We start from the raw sequence: 17,538 nt of genomic DNA on the forward strand, positions 1-17,538 counted from the left end.
TGTCTCAAGTTTCTATCTATACTCCTCATGGGTCAAACAGGAAAGCCCTTACAAGGGATATCTTCATGTGTGGGTAGGACTCTGCTAACTAATTGAGTGCGAGCAGTATGTCCCTACCAACTACAGTTACTAACTCCCATAGCAGTGTTCCCACGTTTTGTGTACCCACCTTCCTCATCCTGAGAGCTCTCTGATATGAGGCCAACCACTTGTCAATGTCATTCCCCTGTAGATAACTATGGACAATCGCTTTGGGCTATCTGACATCAATGGCACACCTGTCAGCACCTCCAGTTATCACTCTGCTGCAACCATCTTCTGTGGGTTCTAGTCCAAATCTGGCCCTTCTATCTTCCAGTGCTAGTCTCCTCTCAGCCAGAGCTATGGCTCTCTCTTCCATGTCCAGGGCTGCCACTTGCTTGCAGGGACCTCTGGCTAGTGATAGAGCCTACTTGGCTGTTAACTCTGGAGACCATCCTGGGTCGAGGAAAAGGGCATAGGTCTCTACCTGTCCCACTTGCTGAACTCAGGATACTGTTGTGATCCTCAACATCATCTTCCCCACTTCCTTGGAAGGATTCCTTCTCCAAACGTGTATATACCCTATGGGCATACTCACCACACCTGAGGGCCTTAATCACTTCATTTTTCCTGGTCTTGGCCCCTTGTTTATCTTCCGGTCTCGACGAAATGCCTGCTTGTCGTAGGACAGGTGTACCAAATTGTGCTTCATGTTCCCTTGCTGAGAACTGGCTCCTGAAACTTGTTCTAAACTTTTGGAAAACATGTGATCATTTGCGTTCAGAAAGCTTCCACTCAAGTAGAAAATCTACTCGAGTGGCAGAAGAAGCAGTGCCCTCGCATTGATGTTACAGCGCGGAATAATCTCCAGGAGCAAAGAATCAGTATGAGCAGTGCAACATGACTAATTCCACCCACGGAGATTTGCTGAAACTTTTATTTAACTCCAAGTGTAACCCTGCACTCGCCAATGGGAAAACCAAGTCTTTCCACAGTAAAAAATAACAGTTTTGTGTAGTTACTGTCAGAACATGTAAAATACACGCTCTGCCCATGAAATACGCTGCACTATGCCTTAGGGCTTTCTAGACCTACCATTGAGGTGACTTACACATATTTCAGAGGGACAGTTTACTTTTGCAGGCTTTCAAATAGGCTAACAGTTTGACACTGCCCTCCCAGTCTGAAATGGGAGACTCGTTTTACTATTGTCACACCAGGGTGGCACAATCAGTGCTACAATCCCTGAGGAGGTTGGGGGGGTATCTAACTTACAGCCCCTGAGTACAACATACTAGGGATTTATAGATGAGTTATCCTATACCAGTTGGGTATAGCCAATGTACCATACTCGTTTTGTGGGTCAGAGTACTGGCACTAAAATCTGGTTAGCAAGCCTCACGGCATTCTCAGATTAGAAAACCAGCAGCATCAGTCAGAAAAAACTGTGGGTAACCATAGAAAAGGAGAATTTGCTTACAATCCTGCACAGGGCAACTAACGTCCCTGTCAGTAAATGATTCAACATTTGGGCACCTACTCCAACAAAACCCAAGCAACACTGGAGAATATGTCCTCTAGAGGGAGTAACCTCAGATGGAAGCGATTTGGACTAGATCCTATTGACCTTATCTAGGGATATATCTCAGGATACACTGACCCTATGCTTTGGTACTTTGTGGCAGGAGCAGTATTTGAATGATTTTATTAAGTTCTTCAGTTTAGAACAGGTAGTAAAGTTTTGCAGGGTTAAATGTGTAGCTACTACATGCTTTCCTACCATGCTGTAGTTGCAAAACTGTGTAATCCTGAAGTTCCACACGTTGGAAAGACAATTCACCAGGTGGAAGTTCAATAGATAAGCAGGGCCCCACCACACCAAAGTCGTTGCTTAAAGATCGTCATTCATTATATAAGTAGAAGGACGTGATAATTTTGAGCCAATCTGAAGACATATCCAAACTGAAATGAGGCCATTTGAAAGAAGAAGAAAACACAAGAATACCACCCTACAGATGAAGAGCAAAAATCCTGACTGATAACTAAAGAAAGATTTGCAAAGGCTTGGATGGTTGGTATTGCATGGATATGGCTAAGGCGTGTACATGAGGAGACACGGCTTCTACTTGGTTCTCGAATCTGCCGGCAATGGAGGCATTTATAACCAGTTATGAAAGGAAGAAGAGAAACACAGCAAGCACAGTTTTCTCAGTCGAGAGGTACAAGGACAATGACATAATGAAATATTTTTAGAGTATGCTTACTGATGTCAGGAAAAGGTAATGGGTTTTGGTGAGTGTCTCAGAACTATGAGAGGTAATTGGTCGCATCTCCAGGAGAGTGGATGTAGTGGTAACAGTGCACATGCTTTCAAAAACTAGTAGAAATGTCTATATGACAATGAGAAGGGGGCTCTTCTCTGAAAAAGGGAAAATGTAAGTAACTGGTGACAAGGCGCAATGAAACACTAGGAACGGGACCGTAAGCTACAGCACTTCGTATCATGCATCTGAAGATTGGCATCATGCAAGCAATATTTGGAAAAAGAGCAAATTGTAAGCAAGCACCATCACCGTCACTTCAAATTGTAAATAAAGAAAAGAAACAAGAGAAAATTATTTAACAGAAAAGAAGAGGTTAATATGAGTCCAAGTGTAACATCCTTCCATCTATGAAACGTGCATTTTCACATGATCACTGCGACCTACTACATACTAATAGAAGAGGCATAATTGGCTTGTATGGCAATGAATCCTACTCTCAGCAGCAATTATAAACATCCAGCAAATCTTACGTGAAGCAAACCCAATATATATGTTTCACAGACTAAATGCTTTGGTGTTTTCGGAAATATCCCTGATATTGTACGCATACGTTTTTAGAGCATTATTTAACAAAAATAATATATTCTGCTTGCTCTCCAGATGTGGAAAGAGTATAGCTGAAAAATGGAATAGGTTTCTATTCCCATTAAACTGTATAGAAAACATGTTTAAGCGTAATGTGCTCCATGAAAGGAAAAACATAAATGAAAAGAAGAGACAACACAATCACCGGTTGCAGTGCATGTCTGCAGTTTATCAGGCCCCAGACTTGGCCATAATTTCCTGGAGCAGGATTGGTTATCTACACGTGGGCCAGGAAGGGCAATGAAAATACAATCACTTGCTACATTTTAGACTTTAGTTTGTTGTTGGACTGATGAAAGGAATTTCCAGACCCATGGCCAAAGCGAGAAAGGAGAGAGAGTCATCGTGGGACAGGCGATAGCATAAAATTGAACAAGGATACAGCATCTCAATTCCCATAACCCTTTTCATGCAGCTTCCCTCGCCCAGTCTTAATCAGTTCTTTTCGGGTAGACTGATTCCACATGCTTAACGGCCGAATTTTCAGGAAAAAGAGATGCTGCATTTTGCCCAGGTGATTAGTAAGAGTAAATCACAAGAGGAGGTTCGAAGAGTGATTTCTTGCACATGATGGAATAGCCTTCCCTTGAATGAAGAGCCCGAATTTTGTTATAGGGAGAAAGGCAACCTGCAGACCATTCCAAGCAGATTTCCCAAGCAGTAGCAGCAGCAGCAGTCCTTCCCTTCATGTCTCTGCGCCCAACGGTCAAAGTGCATGCCCTCTCCACCCAAGAATGATGTTGCAGAGGACGCATGGGTTTGAGTGTTGGTGCAACACTGTCGGTAAAGTGTTCAGGTTCCTGAGGGGTGCCTCCTTTGGCCCCTCTGCACCAGGACTGGTAGTTCATTCTGCTCCAACCTAGTAATGGGTGTCAATTCTTAAATATGTTTTTATGGAACAGAAGAGAGTTCCAGCTCTGAGAGACTCAAGGAATTTCAGAAGAAGTGCTTGTCGTGGAGGTGGTGCTACTTGAAGGCTGAGAATTCTCCTGTTGGGAGAACAAGAGACTTGTTTAGAATACACCAATAGAAAGAATCAAAGATGGATAAAAACACCCCGGTTTCAGGTATATCCTTAATACAGAAAAAGTAATTACCCACATATGCTGACAATGACCTACAACAGGCAACCACACAGAAAAGACACACTAAGCAAATCATGTTAATTTGAATTACGTTTGATGTAAGAAACCTTCAGTTAATTTATCTTGATTCTGTTTCTTGGACTGTGTTGAAGCTGCATAAGAAAATAATGGCCATGTGATATGTATGTCTAGAAGTGAGACAGGAGGCACTTCTAATGGTAATGCCAGAGGCAGTTATTTTATTAGGTTAGTAGAAGTACAATACGAACTTACTTTAATTCCTTGTTGATCACCACTGGTGACCTTACAGAATTTATAAAAACAGAATATCTTCAACGAGGTCCAGGATCACAGAACATATTTTCAAGTGGCAATTTGTGTTTTCAACAAACATGTTAGTTTCTAGAATGCCTCCTTCAAAGCAACATGAAATCACTGAATCCATTATTTGATGTAATCCAGTCAGCGTTGGAAAAAAACATCTTTGACTCACAGTCATTTCTATTTCTCAGATAAAAAGTAAACAAGCACTGGCATGGCCAATAGGTCTCGCATTTGGGACTGTATAAGTATTTAGTTATGCAGCACAATATCCTTGGTGCAACAACATCAACTGTTGCGTGGCTAAACACTTATAAGGTCCCAAAGGCGAGAACTATTGGCTATGCCAATGCTTGTTTCACTCTACTGGTGATGATGGGTGGGCACTGCTGCCAGTGGAAGTCCCCATTGTTGACAGTTGACTTTTCATAAAAAGATCAGGGCTCCTAGCCAGCGTCAGCCGACCCCACTACTGGCCAGGAACTGCCATCGCCCCAAATGAGGCACCTGCAAATTGTAGAAACACAAACTTTCAAAAAACATACTAAACGAAAAATGCTTACTACCGCTTTATTTTTTTTAACACCTCACTTAGCACCGCCATATTCTAACAGAGAGCAGCACTCTTTCTGTGAAGGCTTTGTCCTAATGCTTCTTCCAATAGAAATAACTCCTTTGTAAATTGAGATTGTCCTAACTTGCAAAAAGAGTCCTCAAATTATACAAGTCAAAAACAATAGTTTTCAACACTATTTTCTTGCATTAATCTGTTGCATCGCAAGTCACCAAGTTACGAATATTGGTGTTCTAGTGCAAGCTAGCGCTATATAATGCTCTCAAATAAATAAATACATCTCAAATGGAAAGTATCAATAGGGGCTAATATTTCACAAGAGCTCTTTGTCGAAACCCTTAACAAAGGAAGTAGAGCACGGATTTTAGCATATCATCACATCCCTGTGAGCTCGACAGGCCATTACACTGCTGCGATTGTGCAGTTCAGAGACGCCACAGTAAAGTTGATATGTGTCTGAACATTATGTTCAGTGAGAACGAGCGAAAATTCCATCTAAACATTTCAGTATGAATGTTCTTACAGTATAGATTCTATAGAATTATGCCGAGCTTGTATTCCTCAGTTCCGAAAGAACTCCCCCATAGTTTCACAGCAATATACAACAGAAAACATTAGCAACAAGCCAAGCCACGAAAGCGAAAGTGATCGGACGGAGGCAGAGAGGAAAGCAATTTAATGACCCGTGACAGAGCAGACAGATGGCTGTTGCGCGCGTGCACGCGCACTCAAGCTTGTAGCCAGGCATGAAATCCTGAGTAGCACTTTCGAGATGCCTTTTACTATAAGTCGAGCAAACAGCTGCGCTGTTCTAGGCTTGACCTAAAAAGGACCAGAAATGTGCAAAATGTGTAATAAGAATAAAATAAGGCCCAACAAGAGTTCCTTTATCACAAGGACTGCATAAAATAACTATGAAAAGGATTCTTCCTGTGAGCAATGACAGCAGTTAGGCGAACTTTACTGAGTAAAAGCTCAAACTAGAATAAGACCAATAGAGACAAGTGGGTAATATTGTCTTTTTTGAATCCCATATAGTACTTACTATTTTTTTTTTATCAGCAGTGGCTCGTTTCAAGGCATGAGATAACCTGGTAAAGACCTTTCAGACTATTCAGTCTACAGTAAACTCACATTGGCAGACTGGAGATTTCCATGCCCCAAGCTACCACAGTCAAGGACTATTGGCTGAGATTGTGAAATCTGCCACAGAGCCTGAAGAGAAGATCCAGCATGCACGTCAATGTTTCTTTTTCTAATCTAATAAAAGTCGAAGAAATCTGGAAGCCATCAATGGCGAGGCCACTCAGAAATGACTGCAATCATGCTCAATTTGACAAGAAATGTTTGAATCAGTGTGGTTGCAGATTAGGCTAGGTTGTAAAACGCTGCTTTTACTAACGGAAAAAGATAATGAGAAAATAAAGAGATCTGCACTACTGAAAACATCAAGAGCACACCAGCAGACTATCGAGAGAGCCTGATAGAAGGTGACTGCTGAGGGTGGATCCCTGCCTCCCTCAAAGCCAAGAAGGTAGAATGGAGTGATGGGAATTGAGATCCTCAGCCCGTAGATTACAAGTGCAGCAAGGCCCTGATATCATTGTTGATGATCCGTGGTCCAAGCAATGAGGAGAACGATACACAGGTCACAGATGTGTCAGCAAATGGTGCAGACTCTGCCAATCACGGCCTGGAAACAAAAGAAGAACTGCAAGGGCAGACCTACATAACAACAGCATTTCCTGCGTGAGCTTTGGAGGTTGGCATCAATGTAGATCTGTGAAAGGGTGGGGCTGGCGAGTGACCACGCAGAATGCACAGTTGGAAAAGAAAAATCTTCTCCATCACGAGGCCATACTGATGTGAGGGCATTACATGTAAAGTTATACATACTATCCTAGATCCCATAGGGAACTTCATGGATCCAATGACTGCTCACACTGAAATGGCACTCGGACTTAGACCAACTAAACTCAGTTCCAGAAGAACAAGCAGGACGAATCAAAGTCAGAAAGCACTCATCCATACTCTGAACAGATTAAATGTCAACTATCTACACCAAAATATAAAGATGTTTGTTGTATCCCCCAAAAATGTGCTGCTCATGGACCTTCTGGAATTAAAAACAACTCATCTGAAGCCCTGGGGCTTAAAAATGTAGACTTGGCACTGTACTGCAACAAAAGAACGGTTGTATTCTCTATTGTCTTTCCAAAGAGCTCTGACACCTTCTGCCATGTGACAGTCTGTGCTATGGAAAACCCCTCAAATAAATTAATAAATATGTGGGCCCAAGACCTGCGCCGGGATAGTATGACCTGGAATAGGAGAACTGATTGGACTGCCCACCCCGAGGGGAAAAAAATGAGCGAATTTTAAATTGCAGCAATTTAACTTCCCGCACAGGGCATACCGTATCCCCAAATGTGTAGCATGGATATATACAAATGCCCTTTACAAATGTCCTAGATTTTGAGAAGCACACTCCTTTAATTTAGTATGGAAATGCTCAGTCTTAGTGGATTATTGTAGAAATAAAGTATCAATAGTGGAGGAGAAGACTATGTAAAGATGGGGTAGCGCCAACAATATTTCTAACCTTTTGTATCCAATTCTGACCTCTATAAAAAAGAACACACAGATACAATAAGTAAAGTAAAGTCCACATTTGTAAAGCCACAATCACCCGTAAGGGTCTCTAGGCGCTGGGGGCCGTCGGGAAGATTAAGCGAGCTATTGCCCAGAGTCACATGGTGCTGGGCTAACCTGCCGCCGGAGCCGGGGATCGAACCGTGGTCCCCAGATTCCAACGTCAGTCGCCCTGGCCGCGGCGCCACACGGGGTAATACGTTCTATTTGAGGGCGATAAGTTGAAAGCTGCAAGTCTGAAAAAGCAAGGCGTCCTAAAAAAAGATTCAAGCAGTGAAAGAGAAAATCACCACAGAGGATATAAACTATAAACAGTTGTATAAAGAGAGTACTACAGAGCTGTGAAAATAACCAAGGAAAGATTAGAAATTGCTCAAGCAGGTAGTAATTGAGATTTGAAAATTCCCCCAGGACCCAGAAGACTAGACATGGTCCAACCAATTCCTGGCAGATTTTATTGAAGAATCAATTCTGAAGGTGGAATCAATTATGGATTTAATGATTATTAGAGCACACCGGGCTATGTTCCCTCAAGTAGTAGCTGGAGAACCTCCATGCATCATACTGCCTAGCTTTCGCGACTTTAGAATCAAAGCAACTTGTCTTTGATAACACAAATAATAATAATAATAATAATCCACATTTGTAAAGCGCACAATCACCCGTTAGGGTCTCTAGGCGCTGGGGGCCGCCGGGAAGATTAAGCAAGCTATTGCCCAGAGTCACATGGTGCTGGACTAATCTGCCGCCGGTGCCAGGGATCGAACCGTGATCCCCAGCTTCCGGAGTCAGTCGCCCTGGCCGCGGCGCCACACCTCTTCCCCACACAAAGAGGAAGATTTATAAGTCTGCCACCAGTTACACAGTTCAGATCTTTGTTGATGAGTCAGTTGAAACACCCAAAGAAGGAGAATAATGAAAAGTTGGTTTGCCGATTAGAAGGCTCAGGGAGCGCAAGCTCAAGTGCTGCAGCAATCGGACTCAAGATACTCTTCCGAGGAGAACTGAAATATTTTAATGAAGGTGGGAACCAAGGTCTCTTCTGCAAAAACGAATAGGTGGGATAGATTGACCTATGGGATGATCAGGGCTCAAGACGGAGGATAGCGCCAGGATACCCTCCCGGGTGAGCTGTGCGCTATACAAATACACACAATATGACAGAACTTCAATCATGTTGAAATTACTGTTATTGTTAATGTCGTGTAAAGACTGGCATCATGGAAAGAGCAGAGGACCACATTTCTGCTCAAGACTGAAAATCCATAGTTGCTAATCTGAGCAGATTCTTAGAAAAATAAGAACGAACAAGGATACTTGTTCATGGCCCTCAATAGCTTGCAGCTCAGCATCGTCATGGAAGAACGCCTGCCAACGCTCTAAACATTATCAAGGGGGGCAGGGCGGTGGAATAAGGTGTTTGGAGAGCGAGATAAATGGGGTAAGACAGGGAAAGCAGGGAAAAGATGGGTGGTGGTAAGGGAGGATTGGAAGATGGAAAGAAAAGTAGGAGAGAAAATGTGGTAGCACTAATTTATACAACTGTTAAAAGATAAATAAGAATTAATTTATATGCAGGAATACTTGTGTACAATTTCTAAGAATATTAAAGACTTGAATGCGTCGAGGAAACAGTTAGGTCAGGGATGACAGTTTTAAAGCAGACATAGGTTGTCTTCAGGTGATTCATTTCGACTTTTATAGATAGTAACATACATTTTAAAATATACACAACACAAGGTACTTAAAAAACAGAAGTGGCTACTGCAGCCTTAAATCCTAGTGTACATTGTAGTAACACAGAGCTGATACTTACTTCAGCTACAGGCCTAGTGGTCAGCTCTAGCTGCTTGGTTTATGATTAATGAGGATGAGCCTGAAATGAATAAATAATTTATTTGGTGGCTTTCTGGGTCTTTGTTTCTCTAATGGATGTCGGTGATTTCAAGTGCATATTACAACCTACGCTGGACACCACTAGCACAGCTTTATTTTGTGCTTATTGGCATTTTCTCCTCCTGTTGTACACTTTCATAATCACAATAATGGAGAGTGGAAATACCAGGAAACTACCTAGTAAACAGTCATCTTATCTGCTCATTTCACTAACTGGAGCAGACACTAAAATGTACTCTAGCATCCTGACAAAACGCTTATCTAAATATAAATCATTTCTCAAGGCCCAATTCAAGAAGGTACTTACATGTAGTAAAGTTTCCAGTGTGGAGTCACCACATTCCATCTCCCACGGCGCGACACCACAGAATCCAGGGGGTGGGGCACCATTGAAATGCGCTTTTAAATGCAGGGGGGGGGTGCCCATGGTGCGGGACGCTGCACAAACTGCTAGGAGACTCCCATTCTTTACAACGCATCACCACCGAATCCAGGACGCAGTGCCCCATTGTGTAAGCGATTTTGAGAGCAGGAGGGGGCCTGCTGCACGGACTGCACCTGGACTACATCCTCCACAACACAACACCATGATCCCATGAGTCGGGTTTCCAACGTGGAGCACTTTTAACCACAGGAGGGTGCCAGGGGCATATTAAAAATCGTATGATTGTTGTCTTCCTACAACCACAATAGAGGGAAGGTGAAGTGCTGATACTTTGGATAAGAGAAAATCAACTAAGTCCACGGGGGAGCTCCGGGTAGATCAGAGAGTGAAAACAGTTTCTTCAATTTCCAATTTTCTCACCAGTGTGCTGTATGATTGAGGATGGCTAGAAGCCCAGCACCAATACACACTCCTTTGAGTCCAAGTTGAACCACTGACTCTTATCAATCCTTCTGTTAAGTCGGGTAAAACAACAACTCTGGCAAGAGCTGATAATGCCCAAAGATCAATCCTTGCATATTTAATTACCCTCTTTTAATCATCCCAGATAGCGCTCTGCAAGTTGACAACTCACCCCCACCAAAGAAAAAAGATGATATTCATGTCATGCAGACTGTTACTAAAAGAACTAGTGTTAGGAAGTCAGTTAAGCTTCTTGAGATAGTCAAGGAGGGTGGGGAGTCGCTGATCACTGATATTCCCAAAATGATGCGAACATCATTAAAGAAGTCAACCAAAACTTGGAGAGAATTAAATGCTTTTGTGACGAGGTCCTAGAAAGAGCGGGCAACTTGGAGCAAGGGTTTCTTGAAAGTTTGACAAGTAATAGACTGAACGCTAAAATTTCACACATAGTGAAAGAAAAGTCTTGGAGCCAAAATTCTGGAACATCTAGATAATGGCCTGCCCAGATAAATAATGGGAAACAGAACCGTTAGTTGGAGAAGATGAATGATAACCCAATATCTAGGTAAGTATTGAAGATAAAGAAGGCCACCTCTCAACCAAGACCTAAGCAGGCTAGTGCTCCTATAACATCAAGCTCCAACTGATCTTTAAAGTCCTTTAATGAATCGACACATTGTACGGTCATTCTACAACTATCCCCAGCATCCACAACTAATGCGATTGTTCTTGAAAATATCCCTACCATGTATCAAACAAAAGAGGAACATTGGAGAGAATTACTCAATAAAATAGTGATTGATTCAAGAAACACCCAGGCAACAGATTTGACCTTTACAGGGAAATCAACATGGTCAAAAGGGTATCATGGGTGGATCGAAGTCTTAACAGTAGCAATGGGGATTGTGCTGTGGTGAATTTGAAGAATCCTACTGTTGTTAAACACCTTTTATATTACTGCAGTCAAGCCGCTGCACATGCCGATAGCATTAGGACACTTCCCCAAGGCTAATTTTAGCTTTTATTGTCTAACGCAGAAGTACAAGACCCCTTGGGATAGAAGTCAAAAGTTCGACTGCCATGGTATATGATGTAGAAACCATAAACCCTTTCTCCCCATTCAATTCCCTGAAAGAGACTGACTGATTGCCTTTTTCGGCAATGCTGATCACACCGTCTGCAAAAATGGGCTACATCTTGTTAGACTCTGACCCTCTTTCTGTGACTACTGAAGTTACTCTAGATACAGAAATCAGTTTATCACGAAAACAGGACTACACAAGCAGTCATATTTAGATAGCTTCTTAGAATGTTGCAGTCATAGTTACCAATTACAGAATTGTATTTTAACTTCAACTACCTCTAAAATTAGCAATATGAAAATTATTGCCTTTTCACTCTTTTAACAATTGTTGTATGTTCATTTCGTCGACCTGAAAAAGTATTGTATTGATTATTTTATTCTATAACTTTAATTCAAGACGTAACACAGCAATAATAAATGAGTTAGAATGTGAATAAGATACGTTTATTTTTAACAGTAAGTCAGCAGTCAATATTATTTGGGTAGGAGACTTTAATGTATCTGTGTGTGCACAAATGACAGATGCAGTTTGTGGGTTGGCCGATATTGACGGCAATTATACCAGGCACTTTAAACATCACCAATTTGGTGAGGCTCTCAATTGATTGTTGATGAACTATAATCTTTTAGTTGCCGCATAAGAGCTTCCAGCAGTGGATAAAATGATGCCCTCATTTATTAGTGGGGGTTTGGTACTGCTATTAATTATATATTATTTTCCCAGGAGCTTTATTTCTGGGTCTATGATTTTTATATTGCTGCATAATGTTGTAGTGATCACAACCCACTTTCTGTAAAGCTGAAACTGCCTGCAGATATTGCTGCAATAGATCCTGCACAGGCATAAGTACACTAATGCAAAAATAAAGGTGTTTTGTTCGAATGGATTATTTGGATCCTAAACATTTTTTTCGATCTCTGATGCACATTATTTCCGTGGGCCTTGAGGAGCCTGATTAGATTGTAAGACAGATCCAACCGAGATCAAATGAACTCCTAACGTCCCTTGGTGCATCGCTAACACATAGAATGACCACCAACAAAGTTATAAGAATTACAAAGCCACACAGAAGGTTTATATAGAGCCTGCTCGGTGGCCCACATACAATTACAAGTACTAGGAGCTCTTTCACGAGGAAGTTGGAGAACGTACAAAAGCTTTATAAAGAGTTCGATATACCAGAGAGAGTGATAACACAAATCAAGCATAGCAAGATCTCTTTAGAGCATGCGAATTAAAATACAGAGGAGCATTTGGGAGGGTTATTACCCAACGTTTTTTTAGTGAGAATGCTACTCTAAATGTGGAAACTCTGATTCCCACGGAAAACTGGGTAAATCACTTCAGCCAGCTATATTCTCCCTCACATGAGGATATTGAGAGAATTGTGGAGGAAAACGAGGCCCATGAAGGTGGTTTTAGGACTTTCACCCCGGTTTTTGAAGTGGCAGAGGTAATCCTAGCCATTAAGGAAAGCCCCAACATCAAGGCCCTAGGACACGATGGAATACTGGTAGACATCTTAAAAAGACAATTTAGATTCATGGGGGTCACATAATAATAAATGTATTAAGGTCTGTCACTAAACGTCTGTTTCAAGTTAGATGTCTGGAAGCTATTATGGTACCCATATTCAACAAGCATTGAAAATGCAATAGGTCTCGCCTTTTATTAAGTTAAAGCCATTTGCTTTGCTATACAATACCATTAGCAAAGCAAATGGCGTTAACCTAATCAAAGGCAAGACCTATTGCATTTTTAATGATTGTTCTAGTGGCTTGCAAGCTGTGACTCACTAGCCATTCCTCTAGGCTACTGCTGGATTCCTACATGAGGAGGTAACGTGAGATGCAATGCCTAACCAAGCTGTGCGGGGGTGCTCAGCCGTCCACCTTGTGGCCTACTTACTTCCCCTCCTTCCAGGCTCTACAAGCAAGCGTGCTTAATGTCATCCTGACATTGCATGTGGGGACAGTTAAAGCACCATTTATTCTAACTGAAAGGCAGACCATCTGTTGGTGGATGGACTTCGAGATTCCGACTGCAGTTGCTACTATTAAATGAAAAAGAAGACCTTTGTCCCTCTTTTCGTGTGGGAGGCCTGCAGTTTATCGCCCTGCCCTCCCTCCACTGTAACTTGCAAACCAGTTTCCACAGCTGAGCGTGCACGGGGCGCCCACGCCTTCAAAATAAAGCCTGAATCAAGCCACAAATAACAATGGCAATAGGTGGCAAATGAACAAACCAGAGGTGCACTGACAGCTCCCATTCAACAACTAAAATATAACAAGCATGCGCTCACAGTAAGGGACAGGGGTACGGAGTGGTAGTGCAAGGAGGTGGGGATTCGGAGAACGACAGGCTGCCGGGAATGGAAACTGTGGTTGGAGCGGGAGGCTGGAGTAGAAAGGAGCTGCGCCCCATCGGCACCTCCTACGTGGCATCATTTCCAGGGAGGGCGCAGCTCCTGCGCCAATTTCAAACATTCCCAGTTTTCTGTTTACTTCTTCTCTCAATAAAGAGTGGAGTCGAGTTTTCCATCCACAGAGCAGGGATGTGCCTGCACCTCATCGACCCGTTATACCGACTGAAACTTAAACCTCGACAAACGCACCAAGGCGCAAGAAAAATAAACAAGCGCGACCCAGGCGGCCTGCGCTCACTTAAACCTTGACAAACGCACCAAGGCGCAAGAAAAATGAACAAGCGCGACCTAGGCGGCCCGCGCTCACAATGCGCAATGTTGATAACAGCGGGACTGAATGCTTTAATGGTGGTGAAAAAAAAATTCCCCAGAGTGTCAGGCCGCCAGTAAAGCATCCAATCCCCGTGTGCACATCTACCGTCTCTTCTGTCTCTCTGTGTGCACGTTTTGAAATCCGTATCGATTCCAAAAGGCCCTCGTCATGGCGAGAGTAGCGCATGCGCGCTGCAAACGCTAGACGAGACCTAAAAAGGATTATAGAAATTATTCTGCCTGTTACCACCCAATCATAGGTAGTGTCCTTTTGGCTCGGCTTGAGTCTTAGGCCGATTTGAAAGCTAAGTTGACTCATATAAAATATGGCTTCCGTCATGGTCCATGATCAGCAGAAAGTCCCTAAAGCTGTATTTAATAACTGCTAAACACCCATTCATCTGGCATTCATGGATTGACTAGAATGAATCGCTCATAGCTATGGGTCATAATGGCAGAGATGATTTGCTGAAAAAACATATACCGGAATGCTTTGCAAGGATTTGTTTTGGGCGAAATGTGGAATGCACTGAAGCTATGGAATCAGTTAGAGGGGCTCAACAAGATTGCATTTCAGCTACCTAGATAAATATGGAAAGGACCTTCCACTTGAATAAGCACCAATTCGAGTTGTATGTGGATGACGCAGTTCAGCTTGCGAGAACGGCAAACGGCCTTCAAAACCTTTTAAACCATTTTACCTTATTTATGAATACTTTGGATCTTCAAGTTGACCTTATTTAGAACTTCACTATAATCTGTGGTTCAAACAATATAAAAACCTGCTGACATTTACCTGAGGATTCTGTAGTTGGGACGGTCAAAACGTTACCTATTTAGGTATCCTTTTTAGTTACTCACTTACTTGGCACCATTTCGTTAACATCAGAACCTAGCAGTTTGAGAGATCAGTAGAGGCATTGTTCAGATTTGCACAAAAACCAGGCCATAAGCCTGTTAAAGATATGCTCTCTTTATACAGAAGTAAATGCTAGTCCATCTTTAGATACGGTGCTGACTTATATTCAACATATACGGGAATCCTGTCAGAGACACACACAAGAGAAGAAACTGCTGGGATGTATCCGCACAAGGTAGTTATACCATCAGTGTCTCGTTCTTGACTCATTGGATCCCATTTATGTTTTGAATTGTCTTGCCTTTATTTTTTAGGGTTGTATGTATGATAGTATGGATAAGCTAGTTGATATGTATGACTGCAGGTCTGATGGATGAGTGTGAGGTTATCTTTATCTTTGCTTTTTTTTGTATATGTATTGTTTATTCGCATTTTATGAAATTGAACTGTCTGTTCCATTTAGTCATGTAAGGCTAACTGAGGTATCAAGCCATTTATGAAGCTAGGCTCATAAACTGTATTGAAGTATTGATATTATTGATTATTTTGTATGGTTGTTTTTCTATGTTTTGTGTCAATGTATAGTAATGAACTTTTGAAAAAGAGAAAAAGCAAAAATATTTTTATAAATAATAAATACAGTTTTATGAATTCATTCTGGTCTAGAAAATATTTTGGGGACATGTTTCATGTAGTAGCCTTATTGGCCAGCCATATAAATAATATTGGTAGGTTTAGAGGTTTTTCACAGTTTTGTGTTGCTTCCCCCTCCTCTAGGACCTAAAATAATATAGGGGGTACCTTCTTAGTTATCATCTGCCCTGTTGGGGTACCAGAATATTGACCGCTGAAAAAAGTAGGGATCTGATTTACATGGAGACTGCTGGCGGTCCTGAAGGGCCGCTCCGATTATATACATCATGACAAGCTTGGTTTATCATTCTGGATGATCAGGTAAAGGCTAGTCCACTTGTAATGTGGATGTCTATTTGGCAGAAACAGCACCTAAGCTTCACAAAACAGATCATAAAGGACTTCATGAATCTGGAAACGACGCTCCTTATCCCACGGTTAGCATAGGTTACAAATTTACTTTTTGAGTGAAGATGGATAAAAGCTTTCAACAGTCCTGAACAAGCAACGTCAATAAGTAAGTTGATGGTAAATCTACAGTTCTCTGCCACCTTGAATTGCTCACAGTGGTAGGGGCGGACACTTTTTTGGAGAGTTATGAACCCCCCAGCACAGACTCTATTTAACATGATTTATTTTGAATACAGAGGATTTCTTGGTGGCATTCCCGAATTGGGTTGAAGACCATGCTGAATGTCCCTCTGACAACTACTCGCAAAAAAGCAGTGACCCTGAGAAACGCTATCTCTTGTCTTTATTACATGACTCAAAGATAAGGAGGGCCAAACAAGCATTAAGGGTTTCTCAAAAACTGTATTCTGATAAAATTTGCTTAAACATTATGAATTTTAAGTGCCCTGAAAATAAGGAAATATTATGCCCTCTCAGTATCAAAAGGAGTTTTTCGGTCATTCTAAATTAATAGTTTCTTTTACATTTGTGCATGTCTTGATAGTTCTTTTGAATCTGTATTGCTGCAATTTATGATATTGGAAATAACGAATGCACTTTTATGGCTGTTATTTGAAGCCTAATAAAGTTATTTTGACTGACTGACCGTCCTTTATGTTGAGCATAAACTGGTTTACTTCTCGCAAATAACCCAAGAGTAGCAATTAGAGAACTGGAAGAACTAGTATAAAAAGGTATGGTAAAGAGGCTGGGCACAGAAAAAGCGCCAGAAAATTCTAAAACCTTGGCAAGGGTGAAAACAATCGGCAGGACGTAAAACACGTTAATATTCAGGAATATGTCAGGATCACATTGTCCAAGAAGTACATCTAGGTGTTTCAATTGAATTATAAACCCAGGTTGAGGGAAGCTACCAAGCTCCTGAAGAACATCTTACATCAACTCAAAGAAGTTGCAGAAACATGATAAAAATGATAATACTTCAGAATCTACTGTACTTTTTTTTATGTTCTTCCAAACCTGTTTTCCTCTCACCATAAAAGGTTGTGGCATGCTTTAAAATGTTTGGAGGTTACTCGTCACCAAGGGGCCAGGCCCTTCCTCACTTTTTACAGAATTACTAGTCCGCATTAGGGAATGAGTTGAGTCAGACGGCGGTAGCTAATCAGTTAACAAACTTTTTCATTAATATAAATAAAAGAACATTTTAAGGCAATTGACAAAGCACATCTTTATCCAAAATACCTCCAATAAAAGGTCTTATTTTATTTGATGAGTGTTTGGGGATGTATTAACACATTTCTTAATACACCCAGAGAACACAAATGGTGGCCAATTTGGGATAATCCATTGTTACCGCTATTAGGCCTCTTTCCTAATATTTAATATGGGCAGAAGCTAAGCTTCAATTTGTACATTAACTATTCGATGCTCATGGTTTTGGTTTATTTCATCATATGCATACGGAATTTGGAATCACTAAGCAACAGATTTTCTTTTTTTTC

General features: G+C 41.6%; 1 protein-coding gene across 1 annotated transcript in view; it reads right to left on the reverse strand.

Annotated features, from left to right (window-relative positions):
- Positions 1-3,078: 3,078 nt before the first annotated feature.
- Positions 3,079-17,538, reverse strand: part of BRAF (B-Raf proto-oncogene, serine/threonine kinase) — an 805,579-nt gene continuing 791,119 nt past the window's right edge. Inside the window, exon 19 of the mRNA XM_078668198.1 lies at positions 3,079-3,919. Coding sequence (XP_078524324.1) covers positions 3,897-3,919 — 23 coding nt within the window. The 3' untranslated portion in view covers positions 3,079-3,896. The remainder of the gene's footprint in view (positions 3,920-17,538) is intronic.

This window comes from Lissotriton helveticus, chromosome 1_1, assembly GCF_964261635.1.
Source record: "Lissotriton helveticus chromosome 1_1, aLisHel1.1, whole genome shotgun sequence".
Taxonomy (NCBI): domain Eukaryota; kingdom Metazoa; phylum Chordata; class Amphibia; order Caudata; family Salamandridae; genus Lissotriton; species Lissotriton helveticus.